The sequence below is a fragment of the Myotis nattereri genome (genome assembly GCF_964212035.1).
Source record: "Myotis nattereri genome assembly, chromosome: X".
NCBI classification, from domain to species: Eukaryota; Metazoa; Chordata; class Mammalia; order Chiroptera; family Vespertilionidae; genus Myotis; species Myotis nattereri.
This window is the reverse complement of record NC_138078.1, coordinates 146,151,447-146,175,885: the sequence shown is the minus strand read 5'-3', so window position 1 is coordinate 146,175,885 and position 24,439 is coordinate 146,151,447. Positions and strand designations below refer to the sequence as shown.

At 51.5% G+C, this 24,439-nt stretch overlaps 3 protein-coding genes across 3 annotated transcripts; all 3 read right to left on the bottom strand.

Moving 5' to 3' along the window:
- Window positions 1–10: 10 nt before the first annotated feature.
- On the bottom strand, window positions 11–8,141 carry LOC308511956 (erythroid transcription factor-like; the record flags this gene model as incomplete). Its single annotated transcript, XM_081081770.1, has 3 exons — window positions 11–379; window positions 848–973; window positions 8,121–8,141. 3 exons carry the CDS (start codon window positions 8,139–8,141, stop codon window positions 11–13), a joined length of 516 nt encoding a protein of 171 aa, XP_080937896.1.
- Window positions 8,142–8,152: 11 nt separating this feature from the next.
- Window positions 8,153–16,285, bottom strand: LOC308511955 (erythroid transcription factor-like; the record flags this gene model as incomplete). Its single annotated transcript, XM_081081769.1, has 3 exons — window positions 8,153–8,521; window positions 8,990–9,115; window positions 16,265–16,285. The coding sequence occupies 3 exons, from the start codon at window positions 16,283–16,285 to the stop codon at window positions 8,153–8,155; spliced, it is 516 nt and encodes a 171-aa protein (XP_080937895.1).
- Window positions 16,286–16,296: 11 nt separating this feature from the next.
- Window positions 16,297–24,429, bottom strand: LOC308511953 (erythroid transcription factor-like; the record flags this gene model as incomplete). Its single annotated transcript, XM_081081768.1, has 3 exons — window positions 16,297–16,665; window positions 17,134–17,259; window positions 24,409–24,429. 3 exons carry the CDS (start codon window positions 24,427–24,429, stop codon window positions 16,297–16,299), a joined length of 516 nt encoding a protein of 171 aa, XP_080937894.1.
- Between the last annotated feature and the right edge of the window lie 10 nt (window positions 24,430–24,439).

The following is a 24,439-nucleotide window of genomic DNA, read 5'->3' as shown; positions in this document are numbered from 1 at the left end:
CTCTGTGTCCTCATGGGCTGAGTGGTGCCTCCACAGCGCTGGTGGTGGTGGGAGGCATGGGGCCTGTGGGGAAGGAGCCTGTGGGTGAACCCAACAGGGGCCCGGGGAAAGGCATGAGGTGACTGACAGGTTCTGACAGCACCCCGGGGCCCAGGCCTTGGTAGAGATGGGCAGTACCAGGTGGGCCCAATGTCAAGCCTGAGGCCACTTCCCCACAATTCCCACCATCGCTGCCCCCAGCCACCACCATGAAGCCACCAGCCGGAGCATCACCTGGTCCAGTGCCTCCCAGGCTTGACACTGGCTTCTTTTCTTTCTGTGATGGCCTGGGTTTTCTAGACTTTATACCACCCTTCTGCACGGTCCGTGGTCGGTTCACCTGATGAAAGAGAGGCCATGAGTGTTCCCCGACCTCAGACATCTGCCTCTGTGTCTCCACCAGGGACACCCTTTCCACCCCACTCCTTCAGAGTCAGGAACTGGGTCAAGGACTAGGGGAGCAGGCCCCAGCTGTGGCCCAGATAATGCCCTAAGGAGTCATGAGCTTGTGAGGCCCTAAGCAATGGAAAGGCTGAGGGAGCCTCTAGCCATAGGACTAGCTGATGGCTGGAGGGGAGGGGGAAGGAAATGAGAAATGGAGGAGAGAGAAGGGAGCAGGAGGGAAAAGACAGGCAGGGAGGAGATGAAGGTGTAGAGAAGAGAAGGGTGATAGGGAAGGAGGAGGGAGTAGAATAACAGGGAGAAGAGAGAAAGGGAGATAGGAAGAATACAGGAAAGGAAAAGGAGAAGGAAGGCCAGGTTAGCGGGATGGGGGTGCAGGGGGCAGGCTCCAAGAGGCAGGGCACACCTGGTGTCGCTTGTAATAAAGGCCGCAGGCATTGCACACGGGGTCTCTATTGGCATTCAGCCGCCACACTGCCGCGATGGTTGTCTGGCAGTTGGTGCACTGGGCACCTGCCCGCTTGCTGACCTTCTGGGGGCAGCAAGAAAATGAGGGTCAGTGCACTGGTGGGTGGAGGACCCAGGAGGTGAGGGTCAGGGTGCAGGCAGGGCTTCCTGGACAAGGCATAGACTGAGGGTGCTCTGAGGGGCGAGGACATGGCCTCCTGTCCCGGGGCTTTCCAAATGGCGTGGGGTGCTTCATCAGTGGTTCTCAGCGTTGGCGGACGTTGGACTCACTTGGGGAGTCGAAAACAATCCTGATGCCCAGGCAGCGCCCCAGACCAAGTAAATCAACCCATCTCGGGAGGGCCCCATGGTGATCCCAGTGTGTCGCCAAGGATGAAAACTGCTGTGCAGGGAGTGGACGGCGTGCCTGCTTGCAGCCCGAGGGTGGGCCGAGGGTAGACACTCCAGTACAGAGCTGGGTCCCTGAGTGGATGGGGCAGGGAGGGGGGATGTGGGTTCTCATAGAGTGTGAGGGCAGAGATCCCTGCCCGGAGTGAGAACAGAGTACCTGGGTGAGGGGAGGCCGGCCTGGGCTCTTACCCGGCGCCTTTGGGGCTTGTTCTGCCTAGTCATCGTCTGACCACCGGCATTGCACAGGTGGCACTGTGGAGCGGCTTTCGCTCTGCCGGACTTTCGCTCTGCCGGACTTTCGCTGTGCCTGGTACACATGCTGTCACACCTTCTCAGAACCACCCTGCATGGCGCACAATCCCAGGGCTCTGGTGAGGTGGACAGGGGGCAAGAGGGACCAGGCTCAGCCCAACTTTGCCTTGGACCCCATCCCCCTCCTCAACCTCCCTGTCCCTTTGGGGGAGCCTCACCACAGGTGGACAGGGGTAGGGTTCCTTGGAGGTTGGGGGAGGAATAGACCGCTGGATTGGGGGTGCTTCTGGTTGGAGGAAAGAAGCTCCCAGGAAAGTCGGGGGGCCCGTAGGCACTGCTGGGGACAGGGATGGAGGAAGGCACCGCAGGCCCCAGCGCCAACAGGTCCGGACGCAGTCGCTGTGTCCTGATGTTCTCTAGGAAGGTGCCTCTTGCATAGGAATCTTCTAAGGCCTGGGGATCGATGTACTCCCAGGTGGGGCTCACAGTTGCGGGAGGGTACAGCCCCGTGCTGCCATAGGCCCAGCTGGTGTATGCTGAGCCTCCTGGGGTCCCCTCCAGACAGCAGAGGCATGCATTAACCTGGAAGACTGTTTGGGGTGTGGGTGGGTATGGGAAGGAAGAAAGAAGGGAACAGAAGGTCTGAAGCCATCCTGCTTTCAAGATGCAGTGATTCCCAACAGCCCCACATGGTGGCCAGCCTTCCCACCTTCCTTCCCATAGGTTGCCAGAGCAGCTGCTGGCCATTGGGTGACTCCTGGGTCTGAGCCCCACTGGTCACTCTGGCAGCTGCAGTCACCAGCAGCCTTTTCCCAATGGGCTTTTAGCATAACTTTGTGGAGCCCCATGGGCCACTCAACTAGGGTCACCCCCACCTCCTTACCGTATTCATTCCCAATGAGGCAGTCTGGGGATGTACGTTCCCAGGTCTGCACATACACAGGGAACGTGACCCACATAGCCTCGTGAAGGCTTCTGGCCATTTCTAAGATGGCTTCTTTGTGAGATTCTACCCTAGCTATGGGTCTCCATGGCAACCCCAGCAACATGGAACCCTGCCAGGATAGCCAGTGCAGCCGCTGCCTGCATGTGCTCCAACTGGGGCTGGGGATCCAACCTAAACCCAGCTGCATGCCCTTGTCTGGGAATCAAACCCGAGACCCTTCGGTGCACAAGCCCATGCTCTAACCACGGAGAACACCAGCCAGTGCTCATAAGAGGGCCCATGAGAGGTTCCTATGGGCCAGGCCTGGAAGTTGCATATGCCACTCTGCTCACTCGATTGATCAGAACTGTCACATGTCCACCTGTCATTGCAAGGGAGGCTGGGAAAGTGAGTGAGTCAGGAAGAAAGGGGAGCAGGGTTGAAAGGCCTATAGCAGTGCCTGCTACAGGATTCTGTAGACTCCCCAGAGCTACGCTGTTTCATGTGGTGGCCACTAGCCACAGTCAAGACAGTGGCTCCTGTACAAGGTGAGGGCAAGGCTTCCAGACCAAGGCTGTCAGAGGGAGTCACATCAGGGCTTCCTATACAGGGTCAGGAGGGTGTTTCCAGAGGGCAAGTTTAGGGGTTCCTATGAACGATCAGATCCGAGATTCCTGAAACGGGTCAAGTTACGGATTTCTGTTGGAAGTCAGGGAAAGGTTTCTGCAGAATTCGGTTATAGGCTCCAGCACTGTTATAGGCTAGGCTTCCTGTAGGCCATGGAGTAAGGACAGGATTAGGTCAGTAAGCCCTGTACAGCAAGTATGTCAAACTCAAAGGCTATCACGGGCCAAATAAACAAGGTTTAAGTTTATGTGGGCCGCAAAAAACACACACAAAACCTTCAATTTTCATAGGAACATAGGATGATTTCGATAGAGACATGCTGATTACAAAGGGTTGAAATAAATGAGTCATTGTTAACATAAAATAATAGAACATTTTAAGAAAAAGTAATATTTTTTCTTGAACATTAACTTACCAGACACTGAATAACTGCACAAATTTATAAGCGTAATGCAAATCTATTTTTCTTCTTCTCTGAAAGCAAAATATTTCCTGTTATGCACACCAAACAAGTCAGTACAAGACTAATGATGTGGCAACCGGCCGCTAAAATATGTGCTGCTAGTATCAGTGGAGAGAAATGGTGCACCTGCACATAAGGTACGTAAGGAAAATGAATGCAACACAATTATAGTAATCAGTCATTAGTGAATGTTGTAGTTCGGTATTCATAATCCTGTATAATAAAAGCCCAGAGACCGAATGGTGGAACGACCAATCGACCAGTGGCTATGACATGCACTGACCCCCAGGGGGCAGACGCTCAACGCAGGAGCTGCCCCCTGGGGAGTCCGTGCACTACCACAGTGGGAGTGCTGCTTGGCTGACTGGAGGCTGGGAGGTAGGTTCATGGCCACCGTGGGACTGAGGCCTACTCGGCCGCCTCAGTGCTATTGTCCCTGAGCCTGGCCCTGACCGGGTCCCCTGGAGAAGCTAGTGCTCCAGCGCCACGGAAGATGCCAGACCAGGGAGCAGCCACTCAGAGGGTGGGTCCACAGCCACTCTGCAGACTGGGATGAGCAGGCTGATCCCCACAGGCCACACCCCCCAACAGTGCTCAAATCCTGTGCACCCGGCCTCTAGTTATGTATAACAGGATATTCTAAAAATTAAGTTATGAAAATTTTTTCCTTAATTGTTTTATTGCTTAAAGTATTACAAAGGGTATTACATATGTGTCCATTTTTTCCCCCCGCCCTTGACAATCCCCTGGCCTCCCCTACCCCCCAGTGTCTTATGTCCATTGGTTATGCTTATATGCATGCATACAAGTCCTTCGGTTGATCTCTTACCCCCCTGCCTCCTGCCCCCCAACCCTCCCCGGCCTTCTCGCTGTAGTTTGCCAGTCTGTTCGAGGCTGCTCTGCCTTTGTATCTATTTTTGTTCATAAGTTTATAATGGTCTTTATTATCCATAAATGAGTGAGATCATGTGGTATTTTTCCTTCATTGACTGGCTTATTTCACTTAGCATAATGCTCTCCAGTTCCATCCATGCTGTTGCAAATGGTAAGAGTTCCTTCCTTTTTAGAGCAGCATAGTATTCCATCATGTAGATGTACCACTGTTTTCTAATCCATTCATCTACTGGTGGGCACTTAAGCTGTTTCCAGATCTTAGCTATGGTGAATTGTGCTGCTATGAACATAGGGGTGCATATATCCTTTCTGACTGGTGTTTCTGGTTTCTTGGGATATACTCCTAGAAGTGGGATCACGGGGTCAAATGGGAATTCCATTTTTACCTTTTTGAGGAAACTCCATACTGTCTTCCATAGTGGCTGCACCAGTCTGCATTCCCACCAGCAGTGCACGAGGGTTCCTTTTTCTCCACATCCTCTCCAGCACTTGTCGTTTGTTGATTTGTTGATGATTGCCAGTCTGACAGGTGTGAGATGGTACCTCATTGTTGTTTTGATTTGCATCTCTCGGATGATTAGTGACTTTGAGCATGTTTTCATATGTCTCTTGGCTTTCTGAATGTCCTCTTTTGAAAAGTGTCCATTTAGGTCCTTTGCCCATTTTTTGATTGGATTGTTTATCTTCCTTTTGTTAAGTTGTATGAGTTCCTTATAAATGTTGGAGATTAAACCCTTATCGGTGATAACATTGGCAAATATGTTCTCCCATGCAGTGGGCTTTCTTGTTTTGTTGATGGTTTCTTTTGCTGTGCAGAAGCTTTTAATTTGATGTAGTCCCATTTGTTCATTTTCTCTTTAGTTTCAAGTGCCCTAGGCGCTGTATCGGTGAAGAAATTGCTTTGGCATATGTCTGAGATTTTGTTGCCTTTGGATTCCTCTAGTATTTTTATGGTTTCCTGTCTTACATTTAAGTCCTTTATCCATTTTGAGTTTATTTTTGTGTATGGTGTAAGTTGGTGGTCTAGTCTCATTTTCTTGCATGTATCTGTCCAATTGTCCCAACACCATTTATTGAAGAGACTGTCTTGACTCCATTGTATGTTCTCGCCTCCTTTGTCAAATATTAATTGAGCACATTGGTTCAGGTCGATTTCTGGGCTCTCTATTCTATTCCATTGATCTGTATGTCTGTTCTTGTGCCAGTACCAGGCAGTTTTGAGAACAGTGGCTTTGTAATACAGCTTGATATCAGGTATTGCGATCCCACCTGCTTTGTTCTTTCTCAGGATCGCTGCAGCTATTCGGGGTCTTTTTTTGTTGTTGTTGTTAAAAAATATATTTTATTGATTTTTCACAGAGAGGAAGGGAGAGAGATAGAGAGAGTTAGAAACATCGATGAGAGAGAAACATCAATCAGCTGCCTCCTGCACATCCCCCACCGGGGATGTGCCCCCAACCCAGGTACATGCCCTTGACCGGAATCGAACCCGGGACCTCTCAGTCCGCAGGTTGACGCTCTATCCACTGAGCCAAACCGGTTTCGGCGACGGGGTCTTTTTTTATTCCAGATGAATTTTTGGAGAGTTCGTTCTAGGTCTGTGAAATATGCCATTGGTAGGTTATGAAATTTTTATTAAAACGTTTCTTACATACCGTTATATTGGCTGGGCTGCAACAATATTTGTTGTGGGTGCATGCGGCCTGCGGGCCACAAGTTTGACATACTTGCTGTACAGTGTTTGGGCAGGGGGTCCTGTGCCAGGTGAGGCTGTAGATGCCTGTATAGGATGAGGTCTGGACTTAAAGCAGGGGGTCAGGACAGGCGCCTCACCACAGGTTCAGGAAAGGATTTTCCATGTAAGTTCAAGACTGTGGTTCATGTTGAGAGTTGGATCACAGGTTCCTGTGGACTCTGCGGGGTGGGGCGTGAGGTAGGGATTGTTGTGCAAAGTGACATCCGGTGCCATTGTCAACAATGTAAGCAAGGCTCCTGAACTTAATCAGGATTCCCAAAGAGTTTAAAGATGGGGCTTTCTTTAAAAAAAAAAACAAACAAACACACACACATATTTTTATTGATTTCAAAGAGGAAAGGAGAGGGAGAGAGAGATAGAAACATCAGTGATGAGAGAGATTCATGGATCGGCTGCCTCCTACATGCACCTCACTGGGGTTCGAGCCTGCAACCTGGGCATGTGCCATGATCAAGAATCCAACCATGTCCTCATGGTTCATGGGTTGATGCTCAACCACTGAGCCACACCAGCCGGACTAGAGTATTTTTTCAGGTGTTCATGAAGGAAAGCACCTGAGCCTTCCAGCTGTTGTTGACCACAGTGAGCACTCAGGAAACGGTGCTGGTTGCAGGGTGGAGGCTACACCACGGAGCCTGGCTCAGCCCTGTGCCACCAGCTGTGTGGCCTTGGGAGAGACGCTTAACCTGTCTGGGTTAGGATGTCACCTGACTCCACGCATGCTCCGATGTGAGGGTTTGTTCCATGGAAGAACAGATTCCACTTTAGGGGGAGCAGTTCACCCAGGTGAAGGGGTGTGTTGGGGAGGGAGTTGGCACTGTGGGGAGATCCCCCCCGGGGTCTAAATATTCCCCCTAGAGGTTATTCTGTTCTCCTAATCTCCCCCTCCTTCTCTACCATTTCCCACAGGGCTGCAGGCCGAGCTGGGCTGAGAGAGATAAGAGATGAGTGTCAGGAGGGCCCATGGACAACCCCACGGTCCCAGACTGGCCTTCTGCCCTTCTTGCTGGCTGTCTTTCCAGCCCCAATCTTGGCCTCCCGTTCCTGTCCTGAACATGTCTTCTGTCCCCTGGAGGTGGGTCCCTAACTTACAGACTGAAATTGTATATATTGATACCTCCACAAACAAGTGTACAGAGCTGCTCACGCTGTCAGCCACTCGGAGGCACTGTGACAGGGCACAGGATGTGCGATACGCTCACATACACGTGCTTGCACACAAGTGCTGCCCTTGCGAGACCCACAAAGACCTCCTGACACGCAGTACCTCAGGTCACACTGCTAGGTCTCCACATTCCGTCCTACACAGCCCTTGGTGAGCATCCCGGAAATGTTTATTGAGCAAATGCTGTGCCTGGTACACATGCTGTCGCACCGCCTCAGAACCACCCTGCATGGTGCACAATCACATGAGCATAGACTCACATGTTGCCTCAGCACACCCCGTTGCACACATACCCCCACGTCCTCTCATACAGTCACTGGTGCCCCGTTTCTCACAGTTGCCTCATGTCGTGCACACCATCTCTCAGAACCTCACCCCCATGGTCACCACCTCACAGAGCAGTCGGCCACTACACAGTCTCTGCCCATGATGTGTGCATGTACACGCCATATCATACACCCTGGTTGCTGGCACACGTGGTCTCACATACTAGTACACTCTTATACTTGCACATCATAACCCACTATCATGAAGGGTGACACGCCATCACCAGAGAACCACAGGCACCGTTGCACACCCCTCCTACCACGGCTCTTTATTCAGTCCCACTCAGACTCACACCTCCAACTTCAGGACTCTGATGATTTATTTTACAAATCATTGATGGCCCAGACCAAGAGCTGTGGGGGGCCCAGAGGTTGGGTTGTAGAGAGACTGCTGGCTCCACGCGGAGAGGGACCCTTCCTCTGCTCTGAGTCATGCTCTGTGTCCTCATGGGCTGAGTGGTGCCTCCACAGCGCTGGTGGTGGTGGGAGGCATGGGGCCTGTGGGGAAGGAGCCTGTGGGTGAACCCAACAGGGGCCCGGGGAAAGGCATGAGGTGACTGACAGGTTCTGACAGCACCCCGGGGCCCAGGCCTTGGTAGAGATGGGCAGTACCAGGTGGGCCCAATGTCAAGCCTGAGGCCACTTCCCCACAATTCCCACCATCGCTGCCCCCAGCCACCACCATGAAGCCACCAGCCGGAGCATCACCTGGTCCAGTGCCTCCCAGGCTTGACACTGGCTTCTTTTCTTTCTGTGATGGCCTGGGTTTTCTAGACTTTATACCACCCTTCTGCACGGTCCGTGGTCGGTTCACCTGATGAAAGAGAGGCCATGAGTGTTCCCCGACCTCAGACATCTGCCTCTGTGTCTCCACCAGGGACACCCTTTCCACCCCACTCCTTCAGAGTCAGGAACTGGGTCAAGGACTAGGGGAGCAGGCCCCAGCTGTGGCCCAGATAATGCCCTAAGGAGTCATGAGCTTGTGAGGCCCTAAGCAATGGAAAGGCTGAGGGAGCCTCTAGCCATAGGACTAGCTGATGGCTGGAGGGGAGGGGGAAGGAAATGAGAAATGGAGGAGAGAGAAGGGAGCAGGAGGGAAAAGACAGGCAGGGAGGAGATGAAGGTGTAGAGAAGAGAAGGGTGATAGGGAAGGAGGAGGGAGTAGAATAACAGGGAGAAGAGAGAAAGGGAGATAGGAAGAATACAGGAAAGGAAAAGGAGAAGGAAGGCCAGGTTAGCGGGATGGGGGTGCAGGGGGCAGGCTCCAAGAGGCAGGGCACACCTGGTGTCGCTTGTAATAAAGGCCGCAGGCATTGCACACGGGGTCTCTATTGGCATTCAGCCGCCACACTGCCGCGATGGTTGTCTGGCAGTTGGTGCACTGGGCACCTGCCCGCTTGCTGACCTTCTGGGGGCAGCAAGAAAATGAGGGTCAGTGCACTGGTGGGTGGAGGACCCAGGAGGTGAGGGTCAGGGTGCAGGCAGGGCTTCCTGGACAAGGCATAGACTGAGGGTGCTCTGAGGGGCGAGGACATGGCCTCCTGTCCCGGGGCTTTCCAAATGGCGTGGGGTGCTTCATCAGTGGTTCTCAGCGTTGGCGGACATTGGACTCACTTGGGGAGTCGAAAACAATCCTGATGCCCAGGCAGCGCCCCAGACCAAGTAAATCAACCCATCTCGGGAGGGCCCCACGGTGATCCCAGTGTGTAGCCAAGGATGAAAACTGCTGTGCAGGGAGTGGACGGCGTGCCTGCTTGCAGCCCGAGGGTGGGCTGAGGGTAGACACTCCAGTACAGAGCTGGGTCCCTGAGTGGATGGGGCAGGGAGGGGGGATGTGGGTTCTCATAGAGTGTGAGGGCAGAGATCCCTGCCCGGAGTGAGAACAGAGTACCTGGGTGAGGGGAGGCCGGCCTGGGCTCTTACCCGGCGCCTTTGGGGCTTGTTCTGCCTAGTCATCGTCTGACCACCGGCATTGCACAGGTGGCACTGTGGAGCGGCTTTCGCTCTGCCGGACTTTCGCTCTGCCGGACTTTCGCTGTGCCTGGTACACATGCTGTCACACCTTCTCAGAACCACCCTGCATGGCGCACAATCCCAGGGCTCTGGTGAGGTGGACAGGGGGCAAGAGGGACCAGGCTCAGCCCAACTTTGCCTTGGACCCCATCCCCCTCCTCAACCTCCCTGTCCCTTTGGGGGAGCCTCACCACAGGTGGACAGGGGTAGGGTTCCTTGGAGGTTGGGGGAGGAATAGACCGCTGGATTGGGGGTGCTTCTGGTTGGAGGAAAGAAGCTCCTAGGAAAGTCGGGGGGCCCGTAGGCACTGCTGGGGACAGGGATGGAGGAAGGCACCGCAGGCCCCAGCGCCAACAGGTCCGGACGCAGTCGCTGTGTCCTGATGTTCTCTAGGAAGGTGCCTCTTGCATAGGAATCTTCTAAGGCCTGGGGATCGATGTACTCCCAGGTGGGGCTCACAGTTGCGGGAGGGTACAGCCCCGTGCTGCCATAGGCCCAGCTGGTGTATGCTGAGCCTCCTGGGGTCTCCTCCAGACAGCAGAGGCATGCATTAACCTGGAAGACTGTTTGGGGTGTGGGTGGGTATGGGAAGGAAGAAAGAAGGGAACAGAAGGTCTGAAGCCATCCTGCTTTCAAGATGCAGTGATTCCCAACAGCCCCACATGGTGGCCAGCCTTCCCACCTTCCTTCCCATAGGTTGCCAGAGCAGCTGCTGGCCATTGGGTGACTCCTGGGTCTGAGCCCCACTGGTCACTCTGGCAGCTGCAGTCACCAGCAGCCTTTTCCCAATGGGCTTTTAGCATAACTTTGTGGAGCCCCATGGGCCACTCAAGTAGGGTCACCCCCACCTCCTTACCGTATTCATTCCCAATGAGGCAGTCTGGGGATGTACGTTCCCAGGTCTGCACATACACAGGGAACGTGACCCACATAGCCTCGTGAAGGCTTCTGGCCATTTCTAAGATGGCTTCTTTGTGAGATTCTACCCTAGCTATGGGTCTCCATGGCAACCCCAGCAACATGGAACCCTGCCAGGATAGCCAGTGCAGCCGCTGCCTGCATGTGCTCCAACTGGGGCTGGGGATCCAACCTAAACCCAGCTGCATGCCCTTGTCTGGGAATCAAACCCGAGACCCTTCGGTGCACAAGCCCATGCTCTAACCACTGAGAACACCAGCCAGTGCTCATAAGAGGGCCCATGAGAGGTTCCTATGGGCCAGGCCTGGAAGTTGCATATGCCACTCTGCTCACTCGATTGATCAGAACTGTCACATGTCCACCTGTCATTGCAAGGGAGGCTGGGAAAGTGAGTGAGTCAGGAAGAAAGGGGAGCAGGGTTGAAAGGCCTATAGCAGTGCCTGCTACAGGATTCTGTAGACTCCCCAGAGCTACGCTGTTTCATGTGGTGGCCACTAGCCACAGTCAAGACAGTGGCTCCTGTACAAGGTGAGGGCAAGGCTTCCAGACCAAGGCTGTCAGAGGGAGTCACATCAGGGCTTCCTATACAGGGTCAGGAGGGTGTTTCCAGAGGGCAAGTTTAGGGGTTCCTATGAACGATCAGATCCGAGATTCCTGAAACGGGTCAAGTTACGGATTTCTGTTGGAAGTCAGGGAAAGGTTTCTGCAGAATTCGGTTATAGGCTCCAGCACTGTTATAGGCTAGGCTTCCTGTAGGCCATGGAGTAAGGACAGGATTAGGTCAGTAAGCCCTGTACAGCAAGTATGTCAAACTCAAAGGCTATCACGGGCCAAATAAACAAGGTTTAAGTTTATGTGGGCCGCAAAAAAAAACACACAAAACCTTCAATTTTCATAGGAACATAGGATTATTTCGATAGAGACATGCTGATTACAAAGGGTTGAATTAAATGAGTCATTGTTAACATAAAATAATAGAACATTTTAAGAAAAAGTAATATTTTTTCTTGAACATTAACTTACCAGACACTGAATAACTGCACAAATTTATAAGCGTAATGCAAATCTATTTTTCTTCTTCTCTGAAAGCAAAATATTTCCTGTTATGCACACCAAACAAGTCAGTACAAGACTAATGATGTGGCAACCGGCCGCTAAAATATGTGCTGCTAGTATCAGTGGAGAGAAATGGTGCACCTGCACATAAGGTACGTAAGGAAAATGAATGCAACACAATTATAGTAATCAGTCATTAGTGAATGTTGTAGTTCGGTATTCATAATCCTGTATAATAAAAGCCCAGAGACCGAATGGTGGAACGACCAGTCGACCAGTGGCTATGACATGCACTGACCCCCAGGGGGCAGACGCTCAACGCAGGAGCTGCCCCCTGGGGAGTCCGTGCACTACCACAGTGGGAGTGCTGCTTGGCTGACTGGAGGCTGGGAGGTAGGTTCATGGCCACCGTGGGACTGAGGCCTACTCGGCCGCCTCAGTGCTATTGTCCCTGAGCCTGGCCCTGACCGGGTCCCCTGGAGAAGCTAGTGCTCCAGCGCCACGGAAGATGCCAGACCAGGGAGCAGCCACTCAGAGGGTGGGTCCACAGCCACTCTGCAGACTGGGATGAGCAGGCTGATCCCCACAGGCCACACCCCCCAACAGTGCTCAAATCCTGTGCACCCGGCCTCTAGTTATGTATAACAGGATATTCTAAAAATTAAGTTATGAAAATTTTTTCCTTAATTGTTTTATTGCTTAAAGTATTACAAAGGGTATTACATATGTGTCCATTTTTTCCCCCCGCCCTTGACAATCCCCTGGCCTCCCCTACCCCCCAGTGTCTTATGTCCATTGGTTATGCTTATATGCATGCATACAAGTCCTTCGGTTGATCTCTTACCCCCCTGCCTCCTGCCCCCCAACCCTCCCCGGCCTTCTCGCTGTAGTTTGCCAGTCTGTTCGAGGCTGCTCTGCCTTTGTATCTATTTTTGTTCATAAGTTTATAATGGTCTTTATTATCCATAAATGAGTGAGATCATGTGGTATTTTTCCTTCATTGACTGGCTTATTTCACTTAGCATAATGCTCTCCAGTTCCATCCATGCTGTTGCAAATGGTAAGAGTTCCTTCCTTTTTAGAGCAGCATAGTATTCCATCATGTAGATGTACCACTGTTTTCTAATCCATTCATCTACTGGTGGGCACTTAAGCTGTTTCCAGATCTTAGCTATGGTGAATTGTGCTGCTATGAACATAGGGGTGCATATATCCTTTCTGACTGGTGTTTCTGGTTTCTTGGGATATACTCCTAGAAGTGGGATCACGGGGTCAAATGGGAATTCCATTTTTACCTTTTTGAGGAAACTCCATACTGTCTTCCATAGTGGCTGCACCAGTCTGCATTCCCACCAGCAGTGCACGAGGGTTCCTTTTTCTCCACATCCTCTCCAGCACTTGTCGTTTGTTGATTTGTTGATGATTGCCAGTCTGACAGGTGTGAGATGGTACCTCACTGTTGTTTTGATTTGCATCTCTCGGATGATTAGTGACTTTGAGCATGTTTTCATATGTCTCTTGGCTTTCTGAATGTCCTCTTTTGAAAAGTGTCCATTTAGGTCCTTTGCCCATTTTTTGATTGGATTGTTTATCTTCCTTTTGTTAAGTTGTATGAGTTCCTTATAAATGTTGGAGATTAAACCCTTATCGGTGATAACATTGGCAAATATGTTCTCCCATGCAGTGGGCTTTCTTGTTTTGTTGATGGTTTCTTTTGCTGTGCAGAAGCTTTTAATTTGATGTAGTCCCATTTGTTCATTTTCTCTTTAGTTTCAAGTGCCCTAGGCGCTGTATCGGTGAAGAAATTGCTTTGGCATATGTCTGAGATTTTGTTGCCTTTGGATTCCTCTAGTATTTTTATGGTTTCCTGTCTTACATTTAAGTCCTTTATCCATTTTGAGTTTATTTTTGTGTATGGTGTAAGTTGGTGGTCTAGTCTCATTTTCTTGCATGTATCTGTCCAATTGTCCCAACACCATTTATTGAAGAGACTGTCTTGACTCCATTGTATGTTCTCGCCTCCTTTGTCAAATATTAATTGAGCACATTGGTTCAGGTCGATTTCTGGGCTCTCTATTCTATTCCATTGATCTGTATGTCTGTTCTTGTGCCAGTACCAGGCAGTTTTGAGAACAGTGGCTTTGTAATACAGCTTGATATCAGGTATTGCGATCCCACCTGCTTTGTTCTTTCTCAGGATCGCTGCAGCTATTCGGGGTCTTTTTTTGTTGTTGTTGTTAAAAAATATATTTTATTGATTTTTCACAGAGAGGAAGGGAGAGAGATAGAGAGAGTTAGAAACATCGATGAGAGAGAAACATCAATCAGCTGCCTCCTGCACATCCCCCACCGGGGATGTGCCCCCAACCCAGGTACATGCCCTTGACCTGAATCGAACCCGGGACCTCTCAGTCCGCAGGTTGACGCTCTATCCACTGAGCCAAACCGGTTTCGGCGACGGGGTCTTTTTTTATTCCAGATGAATTTTTGGAGAGTTCGTTCTAGGTCTGTGAAATATGCCATTGGTAGGTTATGAAATTTTTATTAAAACGTTTCTTACATACCGTTATATTGGCTGGGCTGCAACAATATTTGTTGTGGGTGCATGCGGCCTGCGGGCCACAAGTTTGACATACTTGCTGTACAGTGTTTGGGCAGGGCGTCCTGTGCCAGGTGAGGCTGTAGATGCCTGTATAGGATGAGGTCTGGACTTAAAGCAGGGGGTCAGGACAGGCGCCTCACCACAGGTTCAGGAAAGGATTTTCCATGTAAGTTCAAGACTGTGGTTCATGTTGAGAGTTGGATCACAGGTTCCTGTGGACTCTGCGGGGTGGGGCGTGAGGTAGGGATTGTTGTGCAAAGTGACATCCGGGGCCATTGTCAACAATGTAAGCAAGGCTCCTGAACTTAATCAGGATTCCCAAAGAGTTTAAAGATGGGGCTTTCTTTAAAAAAAAAAAACAAACAAACACACACACATATTTTTATTGATTTCAAAGAGGAAAGGAGAGGGAGAGAGAGATAGAAACATCAGTGATGAGAGAGATTCATGGATCGGCTGCCTCCTACATGCACCTCACTGGGGTTCGAGCCTGCAACCTGGGCATGTGCCATGATCAAGAATCCAACCATGTCCTCATGGTTCATGGGTTGATGCTCAACCACTGAGCCACACCAGCCGGACTAGAGTATTTTTTCAGGTGTTCATGAAGGAAAGCACCTGAGCCTTCCAGCTGTTGTTGACCACAGTGAGCACTCAGGAAACGGTGCTGGTTGCAGGGTGGAGGCTACACCACGGAGCCTGGCTCAGCCCTGTGCCACCAGCTGTGTGGCCTTGGGAGAGACGCTTAACCTGTCTGGGTTAGGATGTCACCTGACTCCACGCATGCTCCGATGTGAGGGTTTGTTCCATGGAAGAACAGATTCCACTTTAGGGGGAGCAGTTCACCCAGGTGAAGGGGTGTGTTGGGGAGGGAGTTGGCACTGTGGGGAGATCCCCCCCGGGGTCTAAATATTCCCCCTAGAGGTTATTCTGTTCTCCTAATCTCCCCCTCCTTCTCTACCATTTCCCACAGGGCTGCAGGCCGAGCTGGGCTGAGAGAGATAAGAGATGAGTGTCAGGAGGGCCCATGGACAACCCCACGGTCCCAGACTGGCCTTCTGCCCTTCTTGCTGGCTGTCTTTCCAGCCCCAATCTTGGCCTCCCGTTCCTGTCCTGAACATGTCTTCTGTCCCCTGGAGGTGGGTCCCTAACTTACAGACTGAAATTGTATATATTGATACCTCCACAAACAAGTGTACAGAGCTGCTCACGCTGTCAGCCACTCGGAGGCACTGTGACAGGGCACAGGATGTGCGATACGCTCACATACACGTGCTTGCACACAAGTGCTGCCCTTGCCACACCCACAAAGACCTCCTGACACGCAGTACCTCAGGTCACACTGCTAGGTCTCCACATTCCGTCCTACACAGCCCTTGGTGAGCATCCCGGAAATGTTTATTGAGCAAATGCTGTGCCTGGTACACATGCTGTCGCACCGCCTCAGAACCACCCTGCATGGTGCACAATCACATGAGCATAGCCTCACATGTTGCCTCAGCACACCCCGTTGCACACATACCCCCACGTCCTCTCATACAGTCACTGGTGCCCCGTTTCTCACAGTTGCCTCATGTCGTGCACACCATCTCTCAGAACCTCACCCCCATGGTCACCACCTCACAGAGCAGTCGGCCACTACACAGTCTCTGCCCATGATGTGTGCATGTACACGCCATATCATACACCCTGGTTGCTGGCACACGTGGTCTCACATACTAGTACACTCTTATACTTGCACATCATAACCCACTATCATGAAGGGTGACACGCCATCACCAGAGAACCACAGGCACCGTTGCACACCCCTCCTACCACGGCTCTTTATTCAGTCCCACTCAGACTCACACCTCCAACTTCAGGACTCTGATGATTTATTTTACAAATCATTGATGGCCCAGACCAAGAGCTGTGGGGGGCCCAGAGGTTGGGTTGTAGAGAGACTGCTGGCTCCACGCGGAGAGGGACCCTTCCTCTGCTCTGAGTCATGCTCTGTGTCCTCATGGGCTGAGTGGTGCCTCCACAGCGCTGGTGGTGGTGGGAGGCATGGGGCCTGTGGGGAAGGAGCCTGTGGGTGAACCCAACAGGGGCCCGGGGAAAGGCATGAGGTGACTGACAGGTTCTGACAGCACCCCGGGGCCCAGGCCTTGGTAGAGATGGGCAGTACCAGGTGGGCCCAATGTCAAGCCTGAGGCCACTTCCCCACAATTCCCACCATCGCTGCCCCCAGCCACCACCATGAAGCCACCAGCCGGAGCATCACCTGGTCCAGTGCCTCCCAGGCTTGACACTGGCTTCTTTTCTTTCTGTGATGGCCTGGGTTTTCTAGACTTTATACCACCCTTCTGCACGGTCCGTGGTCGGTTCACCTGATGAAAGAGAGGCCATGAGTGTTCCCCGACCTCAGACATCTGCCTCTGTGTCTCCACCAGGGACACCCTTTCCACCCCACTCCTTCAGAGTCAGGAACTGGGTCAAGGACTAGGGGAGCAGGCCCCAGCTGTGGCCCAGATAATGCCCTAAGGAGTCATGAGCTTGTGAGGCCCTAAGCAATGGAAAGGCTGAGGGAGCCTCTAGCCATAGGACTAGCTGATGGCTGGAGGGGAGGGGGAAGGAAATGAGAAATGGAGGAGAGAGAAGGGAGCAGGAGGGAAAAGACAGGCAGGGAGGAGATGAAGGTGTAGAGAAGAGAAGGGTGATAGGGAAGGAGGAGGGAGTAGAATAACAGGGAGAAGAGAGAAAGGGAGATAGGAAGAATACAGGAAAGGAAAAGGAGAAGGAAGGCCAGGTTAGCGGGATGGGGGTGCAGGGGGCAGGCTCCAAGAGGCAGGGCACACCTGGTGTCGCTTGTAATAAAGGCCGCAGGCATTGCACACGGGGTCTCTATTGGCATTCAGCCGCCACACTGCCGCGATGGTTGTCTGGCAGTTGGTGCACTGGGCACCTGCCCGCTTGCTGACCTTCTGGGGGCAGCAAGAAAATGAGGGTCAGTGCACTGGTGGGTGGAGGACCCAGGAGGTGAGGGTCAGGGTGCAGGCAGGGCTTCCTGGACAAGGCATAGACTGAGGGTGCTCTGAGGGGCGAGGACATGGCCTCCTGTCCCGGGGCTTTCCAAATGGCGTGGGGTGCTTCATCAGTGGTTCTCAGCGTTGGCGGACGTTGGACTCACTTGGGGAGTCGAAAACAATCCTGATGCCCAGGCAGCGCCCCAGACCAAGTAAATCAACCCATCTCGGGAGGGCCCCACGGTGATCCCAGTGTGTCGCCAAGGATGAAAACTGCTGTGCAGGGAGTGGACGGCGTGCCTGCTTGCAGCCCGAGGGTGGGCCGAGGGTAGACACTCCAGTACAGAGCTGGGTCCCTGAGTGGATGGGGCAGGGAGGGGGGATGTGGGTTCTCATAGAGTGTGAGGGCAGAGATCCCTGCCCGGAGTGAGAACAGAGTACCTGGGTGAGGGGAGGCCGGCCTGGGCTCTTACCCGGCGCCTTTGGGGCTTGTTCTGCCTAGTCATCGTCTGACCACCGGCATTGCACAGGTGGCACTGTGGAGCGGCTTTCGCTCTGCCGGACTTTCGCTCTGCCGGACTTTCGCTGTGCCTGGTACACATGCTGTCACACCTTCTCAGAACCACCCTGCATGGCGCACAATCCCAGGGCTCTGGTGAGGTGGACAGGGGGCAAGAGGGACCAGGCTCAGCCCAACTTTGCCTTGGACCCCATCCCCCTCCTCAACCTCCCTGTCCCTTTGGGGGAGCCTCACCACAGGTGGACAGGGGTAGGGTTCCTTGGAGGTTGGGGGAGGAATAGACCGCTGGATTGGGGGTGCTTCTGGTTGGAGGAAAGAAGCTCCTAGGAAAGTCGGGGGGCCCGTAGGCACTGCTGGGGACAGGGATGGAGGAAGGCACCGCAGGCCCCAGCGCCAACAGGTCCGGACGCAGTCGCTGTGTCCTGATGTTCTCTAGGAAGGTGCCTCTTGCATAGGAATCTTCTAAGGCCTGGGGATCGATGTACTCCCAGGTGGGGCTCACAGTTGCGGGAGGGTACAGCCCCGTGCTGCCATAGGCCCAGCTGGTGTATGCTGAGCCTCCTGGGGTCCCCTCCAGACAGCAGAGGCATGCATTAACCTGGAAGACTGTTTGGGGTGTGGGTGGGTATGGGAAGGAAGAAAGAAGGGAACAGAAGGTCTGAAGCCATCCTGCTTTCAAGATGCAGTGATTCCCAACAGCCCCACATGGTGGCCAGCCTTCCCACCTTCCTTCCCATAGGTTGCCAGAGCAGCTGCTGGCCATTGGGTGACTCCTGGGTCTGAGCCCCACTGGTCACTCTGGCAGCTGCAGTCACCAGCAGCCTTTTCCCAATGGGCTTTTAGCATAACTTTGTGGAGCCCCATGGGCCACTCAACTAGGGTCACCCCCACCTCCTTACCGTATTCATTCCCAATGAGGCAGTCTGGGGATGTACGTTCCCAGGTCTGCACATACACAGGGAACGTGACCCACATAGCCTCGTGAAGGCTTCTGGCCATTTCTAAGATGGCTTCTTTGTGAGATTCTACCCTAGCTATGGGTCTCCATGGCAACCCCAGCAACATGGAACCCTGCCAGGATAGCCAGTGCAGCCGCTGCCTGCATGTGCTCCAACTGGGGCTGGGGATCCAACCTAAACCCAGCTGCATGCCCTTGTCTGGGAATCAAACCCGAGACCCTTCGGTGCACAAGCCCATGCTCTAACCACTGAGAACACCAGCCAGTGCTCATAAGAGGGCCCATGAGAGGTTCCTATGGGCCAGGCCTGGAAGTTGCATATGCCACTCTGCTCACTCGATTGATCAGAACTGTCACATGTCCACCTGTCATTGCAAGGGAGGCTGGGAAAGTGAGTGAGTCAGGAAGAAAGGGGAGCAGGGTTGAAAGGCCTATAGCAGTGCCTGCTACAGGATTCTGTAGACTCCCCAGAGCTACGCTGTTTCATGTGGTGGCCACTAGCCACAGTCAAGACAGTGGCTCCTGTACAAGGTGAGGGCAAGGCTTCCAGACCAAGGCTGTCAGAGGGAGTCACATCAGGGCTTCCTATACAGGGTCAGGAGGGTGTTTCCAGAGGGCAAGTTTAGGGGTTCCTATGAACGATCAGATCCGAGATTCCTGAAACGGGTCAAGTTACGGATTTCTGTTGGAAGTCAGGGAAAGGTTTCTGCAGAATTCGGTTATAGGCTCCAGCACTGTTATAGGCTAGGCTTCCTGTAGGCCATGGAGTAAGGACAGGATTAGGTCAGTAAGCCCTGTACAGCAAGTATGTCAAACTCAAAGGCTATCACGGGCCAAATAAACAAGGTTTAAGTTTATGTGGGCCGCAAAAAAAAACACACAAAACCTTCAATTTTCATAGGAACATAGGATTATTTCGATAGAGACATGCTGATTACAAAGGGTTGAATTAAATGAGTCATTGTTAACATAAAATAATAGAACATTTTAAGAAAAAGTAATATTTTTTCTTGAACATTAACTTACCAGACACTGAATAACTGCACAAATTTATAAGCGTAATGCAAATCTATTTTTCTTCTTCTCTGAAAGCAAAATATTTCCTGTTATGCACACCAAACAAGTCAGTACAAGACTAATGATGTGGCAACCGGCCGCTAAAATATGTGCTGCTAGTATCAGTGGAGAGAAATGGTGCACCTGCACATAAGGTACGTAAGGAAAATGAATGCAACACAATTATAGTAATCAGTCATTAGTGAATGTTGTAGTTCGGTATTCATAATCCTGTATAATAAAAGCCCAGAGACCGAATGGTGGAACGACCAGTCGACCAGTGGCTATGACATGCACTGACCCCCAGGGGGCAGACGCTCAACGCAGGAGCTGCCCCCTGGGGAGTCCGTGCACTACCACAGTGGGAGTGCTGCTTGGCTGACTGGAGGCTGGGAGGTAGGTTCATGGCCACCGTGGGACTGAGGCCTACTCGGCCGCCTCAGTGCTATTGTCCCTGAGCCTGGCCCTGACCGGGTCCCCTGGAGAAGCTAGTGCTCCAGCGCCACGGAAGATGCCAGACCAGGGAGCAGCCACTCAGAGGGTGGGTCCACAGCCACTCTGCAGACTGGGATGAGCAGGCTGATCCCCACAGGCCACACCCCCCAACAGTGCTCAAATCCTGTGCACCCGGCCTCTAGTTATGTATAACAGGATATTCTAAAAATTAAGTTATGAAAATTTTTTCCTTAATTGTTTTATTGCTTAAAGTATTACAAAGGGTATTACATATGTGTCCATTTTTTCCCCCCGCCCTTGACAATCCCCTGGCCTCCCCTACCCCCCAGTGTCTTATGTCCATTGGTTATGCTTATATGCATGCATACAAGTCCTTCGGTTGATCTCTTACCCCCCTGCCTCCTGCCCCCCAACCCTCCCCGGCCTTCTCGCTGTAGTTTGCCAGTCTGTTCGAGGCTGCTCTGCCTTTGTATCTATTTTTGTTCATAAGTTTATAATGGTCTTTATTATCCATAAATGAGTGAGATCATGTGGTATTTTTCCTTCATTGACTGGCTTATTTCACTTAGCATAATGCTCTCCAGTTCCATCCATGCTGTTGCAAATGGTAAGAGTTCCTTCCTTTTTAGAGCAGCATAGTATTCCATCATGTAGATGTACCACTGTTTTCTAATCCATTCATCTACTGGTGGGCACTTAAGCTGTTTCCAGATCTTAGCTATGGTGAATTGTGCTGCTATGAACATAGGGGTGCATATATCCTTTCTGACTGGTGTTTCTGGTTTCTTGGGATATACTCCTAGAAGTGGGATCACGGGGTCAAATGGGAATTCCATTTTTACCTTTTTGAGGAAACTCCATACTGTCTTCCATAGTGGCTGCACCAGTCTGCATTCCCACCAGCAGTGCACGAGGGTTCCTTTTTCTCCACATCCTCTCCAGCACTTGTCGTTTGTTGATTTGTTGATGATTGCCAGTCTGACAGGTGTGAGATGGTACCTCACTGTTGTTTTGATTTGCATCTCTCGGATGATTAGTGACTTTGAGCATGTTTTCATATGTCTCTTGGCTTTCTGAATGTCCTCTTTTGAAAAGTGTCCATTTAGGTCCTTTGCCCATTTTTTGATTGGATTGTTTATCTTCCTTTTGTTAAGTTGTATGAGTTCCTTATAAATGTTGGAGATTAAACCCTTATCGGTGATAACATTGGCAAATATGTTCTCCCATGCAGTGGGCTTTCTTGTTTTGTTGATGGTTTCTTTTGCTGTGCAGAAGCTTTTAATTTGATGTAGTCCCATTTGTTCATTTTCTCTTTAGTTTCAAGTGCCCTAGGCGCTGTATCGGTGAAGAAATTGCTTTGGCATATGTCTGAGATTTTGTTGCCTTTGGATTCCTCTAGTATTTTTATGGTTTCCTGTCTTACATTTAAGTCCTTTATCCATTTTGAGTTTATTTTTGTGTATGGTGTAAGTTGGTGGTCTAGTCTCATTTTCTTGCATGTATCTGTCCAATTGTCCCAACACCATTTATTGAAGAGACTGTCTTGACTCCATTGTATGTTCTCGCCTCCTTTGTCAAATATTAATTGAGCACATTGGTTCAGGTCGATTTCTGGGCTCTCTATTCTATTCCATTGATCTGTATGTCTGTTCTTGTGCCAGTACCAGGCAGTTTTGAGAACAGTGGCTTTGTAATACAGCTTGATATCAGGTATTGAGATCCCACCTGCTTTGTTCTTTCTCAGGATCGCTGCAGCTATTCGGGGTCTTTTTTTGTTGTTGTTGTTAAAAAATATATTTTATTGATTTTTCACAGAGAGGAAGGGAGAGAGATAGAGAGAGTTAGAAACATCGATGAGAGAGAAACATCAATCAGCTGCCTCCTGCACATCCCCCACCGGGGATGTGCCCCCAACCCAGGTACATGCCCTTGACCGGAATCGAACCCGGGACCTCTCAGTCCGCAGGTTGACGCTCTATCCACTGAGCCAAACCGGTTTCGGCGACGGGGTCTTTTTTTATTCCAGATGAATTTTTGGAGAGTTCGTTCTAGGTCTGTGAAATATGCCATTGGTAGGTTATGAAATTTTTATTAAAACGTTTCTTACATACCGTTATATTGGCTGGGCTGCAACAATATTTGTTGTGGGTGCATGCGGCCTGCGGGCCACAAGTTTGACATACTTGCTGTACAGTGTTTGGGCAGGGCGTCCTGTGCCAGGTGAGGCTGTAGATGCCTGTATAGGATGAGGTCTGGACTTAAAGCAGGGGGTCAGGACAGGCGCCTCACCACAGGTTCAGGAAAGGATTTTCCATGTAAGTTCAAGACTGTGGTTCATGTTGAGAGTTGGATCACAGGTTCCTGTGGACTCTGCGGGGTGGGGCGTGAGGTAGGGATTGTTGTGCAAAGTGACATCCGGGGCCATTGTCAACAATGTAAGCAAGGCTCCTGAACTTAATCAGGATTCCCAAAGAGTTTAAAGATGGGGCTTTCTTTAAAAAAAAAAAACAAACAAACACACACACATATTTTTATTGATTTCAAAGAGGAAAGGAGAGGGAGAGAGAGATAGAAACATCAGTGATGAGAGAGATTCATGGATCGGCTGCCTCCTACATGCACCTCACTGGGGTTCGAGCCTGCAACCTGGGCATGTGCCATGATCAAGAATCCAACCATGTCCTCATGGTTCATGGGTTGATGCTCAACCACTGAGCCACACCAGCCGGACTAGAGTATTTTTTCAGGTGTTCATGAAGGAAAGCACCTGAGCCTTCCAGCTGTTGTTGACCACAGTGAGCACTCAGGAAACGGTGCTGGTTGCAGGGTGGAGGCTACACCACGGAGCCTGGCTCAGCCCTGTGCCACCAGCTGTGTGGCCTTGGGAGAGACGCTTAACCTGTCTGGGTTAGGATGTCACCTGACTCCACGCATGCTCCGATGTGAGGGTTTGTTCCATGGAAGAACAGATTCCACTTTAGGGGGAGCAGTTCACCCAGGTGAAGGGGTGTGTTGGGGAGGGAGTTGGCACTGTGGGGAGATCCCCCCCGGGGTCTAAATATTCCCCCTAGAGGTTATTCTGTTCTCCTAATCTCCCCCTCCTTCTCTACCATTTCCCACAGGGCTGCAGGCCGAGCTGGGCTGAGAGAGATAAGAGATGAGTGTCAGGAGGGCCCATGGACAACCCCACGGTCCCAGACTGGCCTTCTGCCCTTCTTGCTGGCTGTCTTTCCAGCCCCAATCTTGGCCTCCCGTTCCTGTCCTGAACATGTCTTCTGTCCCCTGGAGGTGGGTCCCTAACTTACAGACTGAAATTGTATATATTGATACCTCCACAAACAAGTGTACAGAGCTGCTCACGCTGTCAGCCACTCGGAGGCACTGTGACAGGGCACAGGATGTGCGATACGCTCACATACACGTGCTTGCACACAAGTGCTGCCCTTGCCAGACCCACAAAGACCTCCTGACACGCAGTACCTCAGGTCACACTGCTAGGTCTCCACATTCCGTCCTACACAGCCCTTGGTGAGCATCCCGGAAATGTTTATTGAGCAAATGCTGTGCCTGGTACACATGCTGTCGCACCGCCTCAGAACCACCCTGCATGGTGCACAATCACATGAGCATAGCCTCACATGTTGCCTCAGCACACCCCGTTGCACACATACCCCCACGTCCTCTCATACAGTCACTGGTGCCCCGTTTCTCACAGTTGCCTCATGTCGTGCACACCATCTCTCAGAACCTCACCCCCATGGTCACCACCTCACAGAGCAGTCGGCCACTACACAGTCTCTGCCCATGATGTGTGCATGTACACGCCATATCATACACCCTGGTTGCTGGCACACGTGGTCTCACATACTAGTACACTCTTATACTTGCACATCATAACCCACTATCATGAAGGGTGACACGCCATCACCAGAGAACCACAGGCACCGTTGCACACCCCTCCTACCACGGCTCTTTATTCAGTCCCACTCAGACTCACACCTCCAACTTCAGGACTCTGATGATTTATTTTACAAATCATTGATGGCCCAGACCAAGAGCTGTGGGGGGCCCAGAGGTTGGGTTGTAGAGAGACTGCTGGCTCCACGCGGAGAGGGACCCTTCCTCTGCTCTGAGTCATGCTCTGTGTC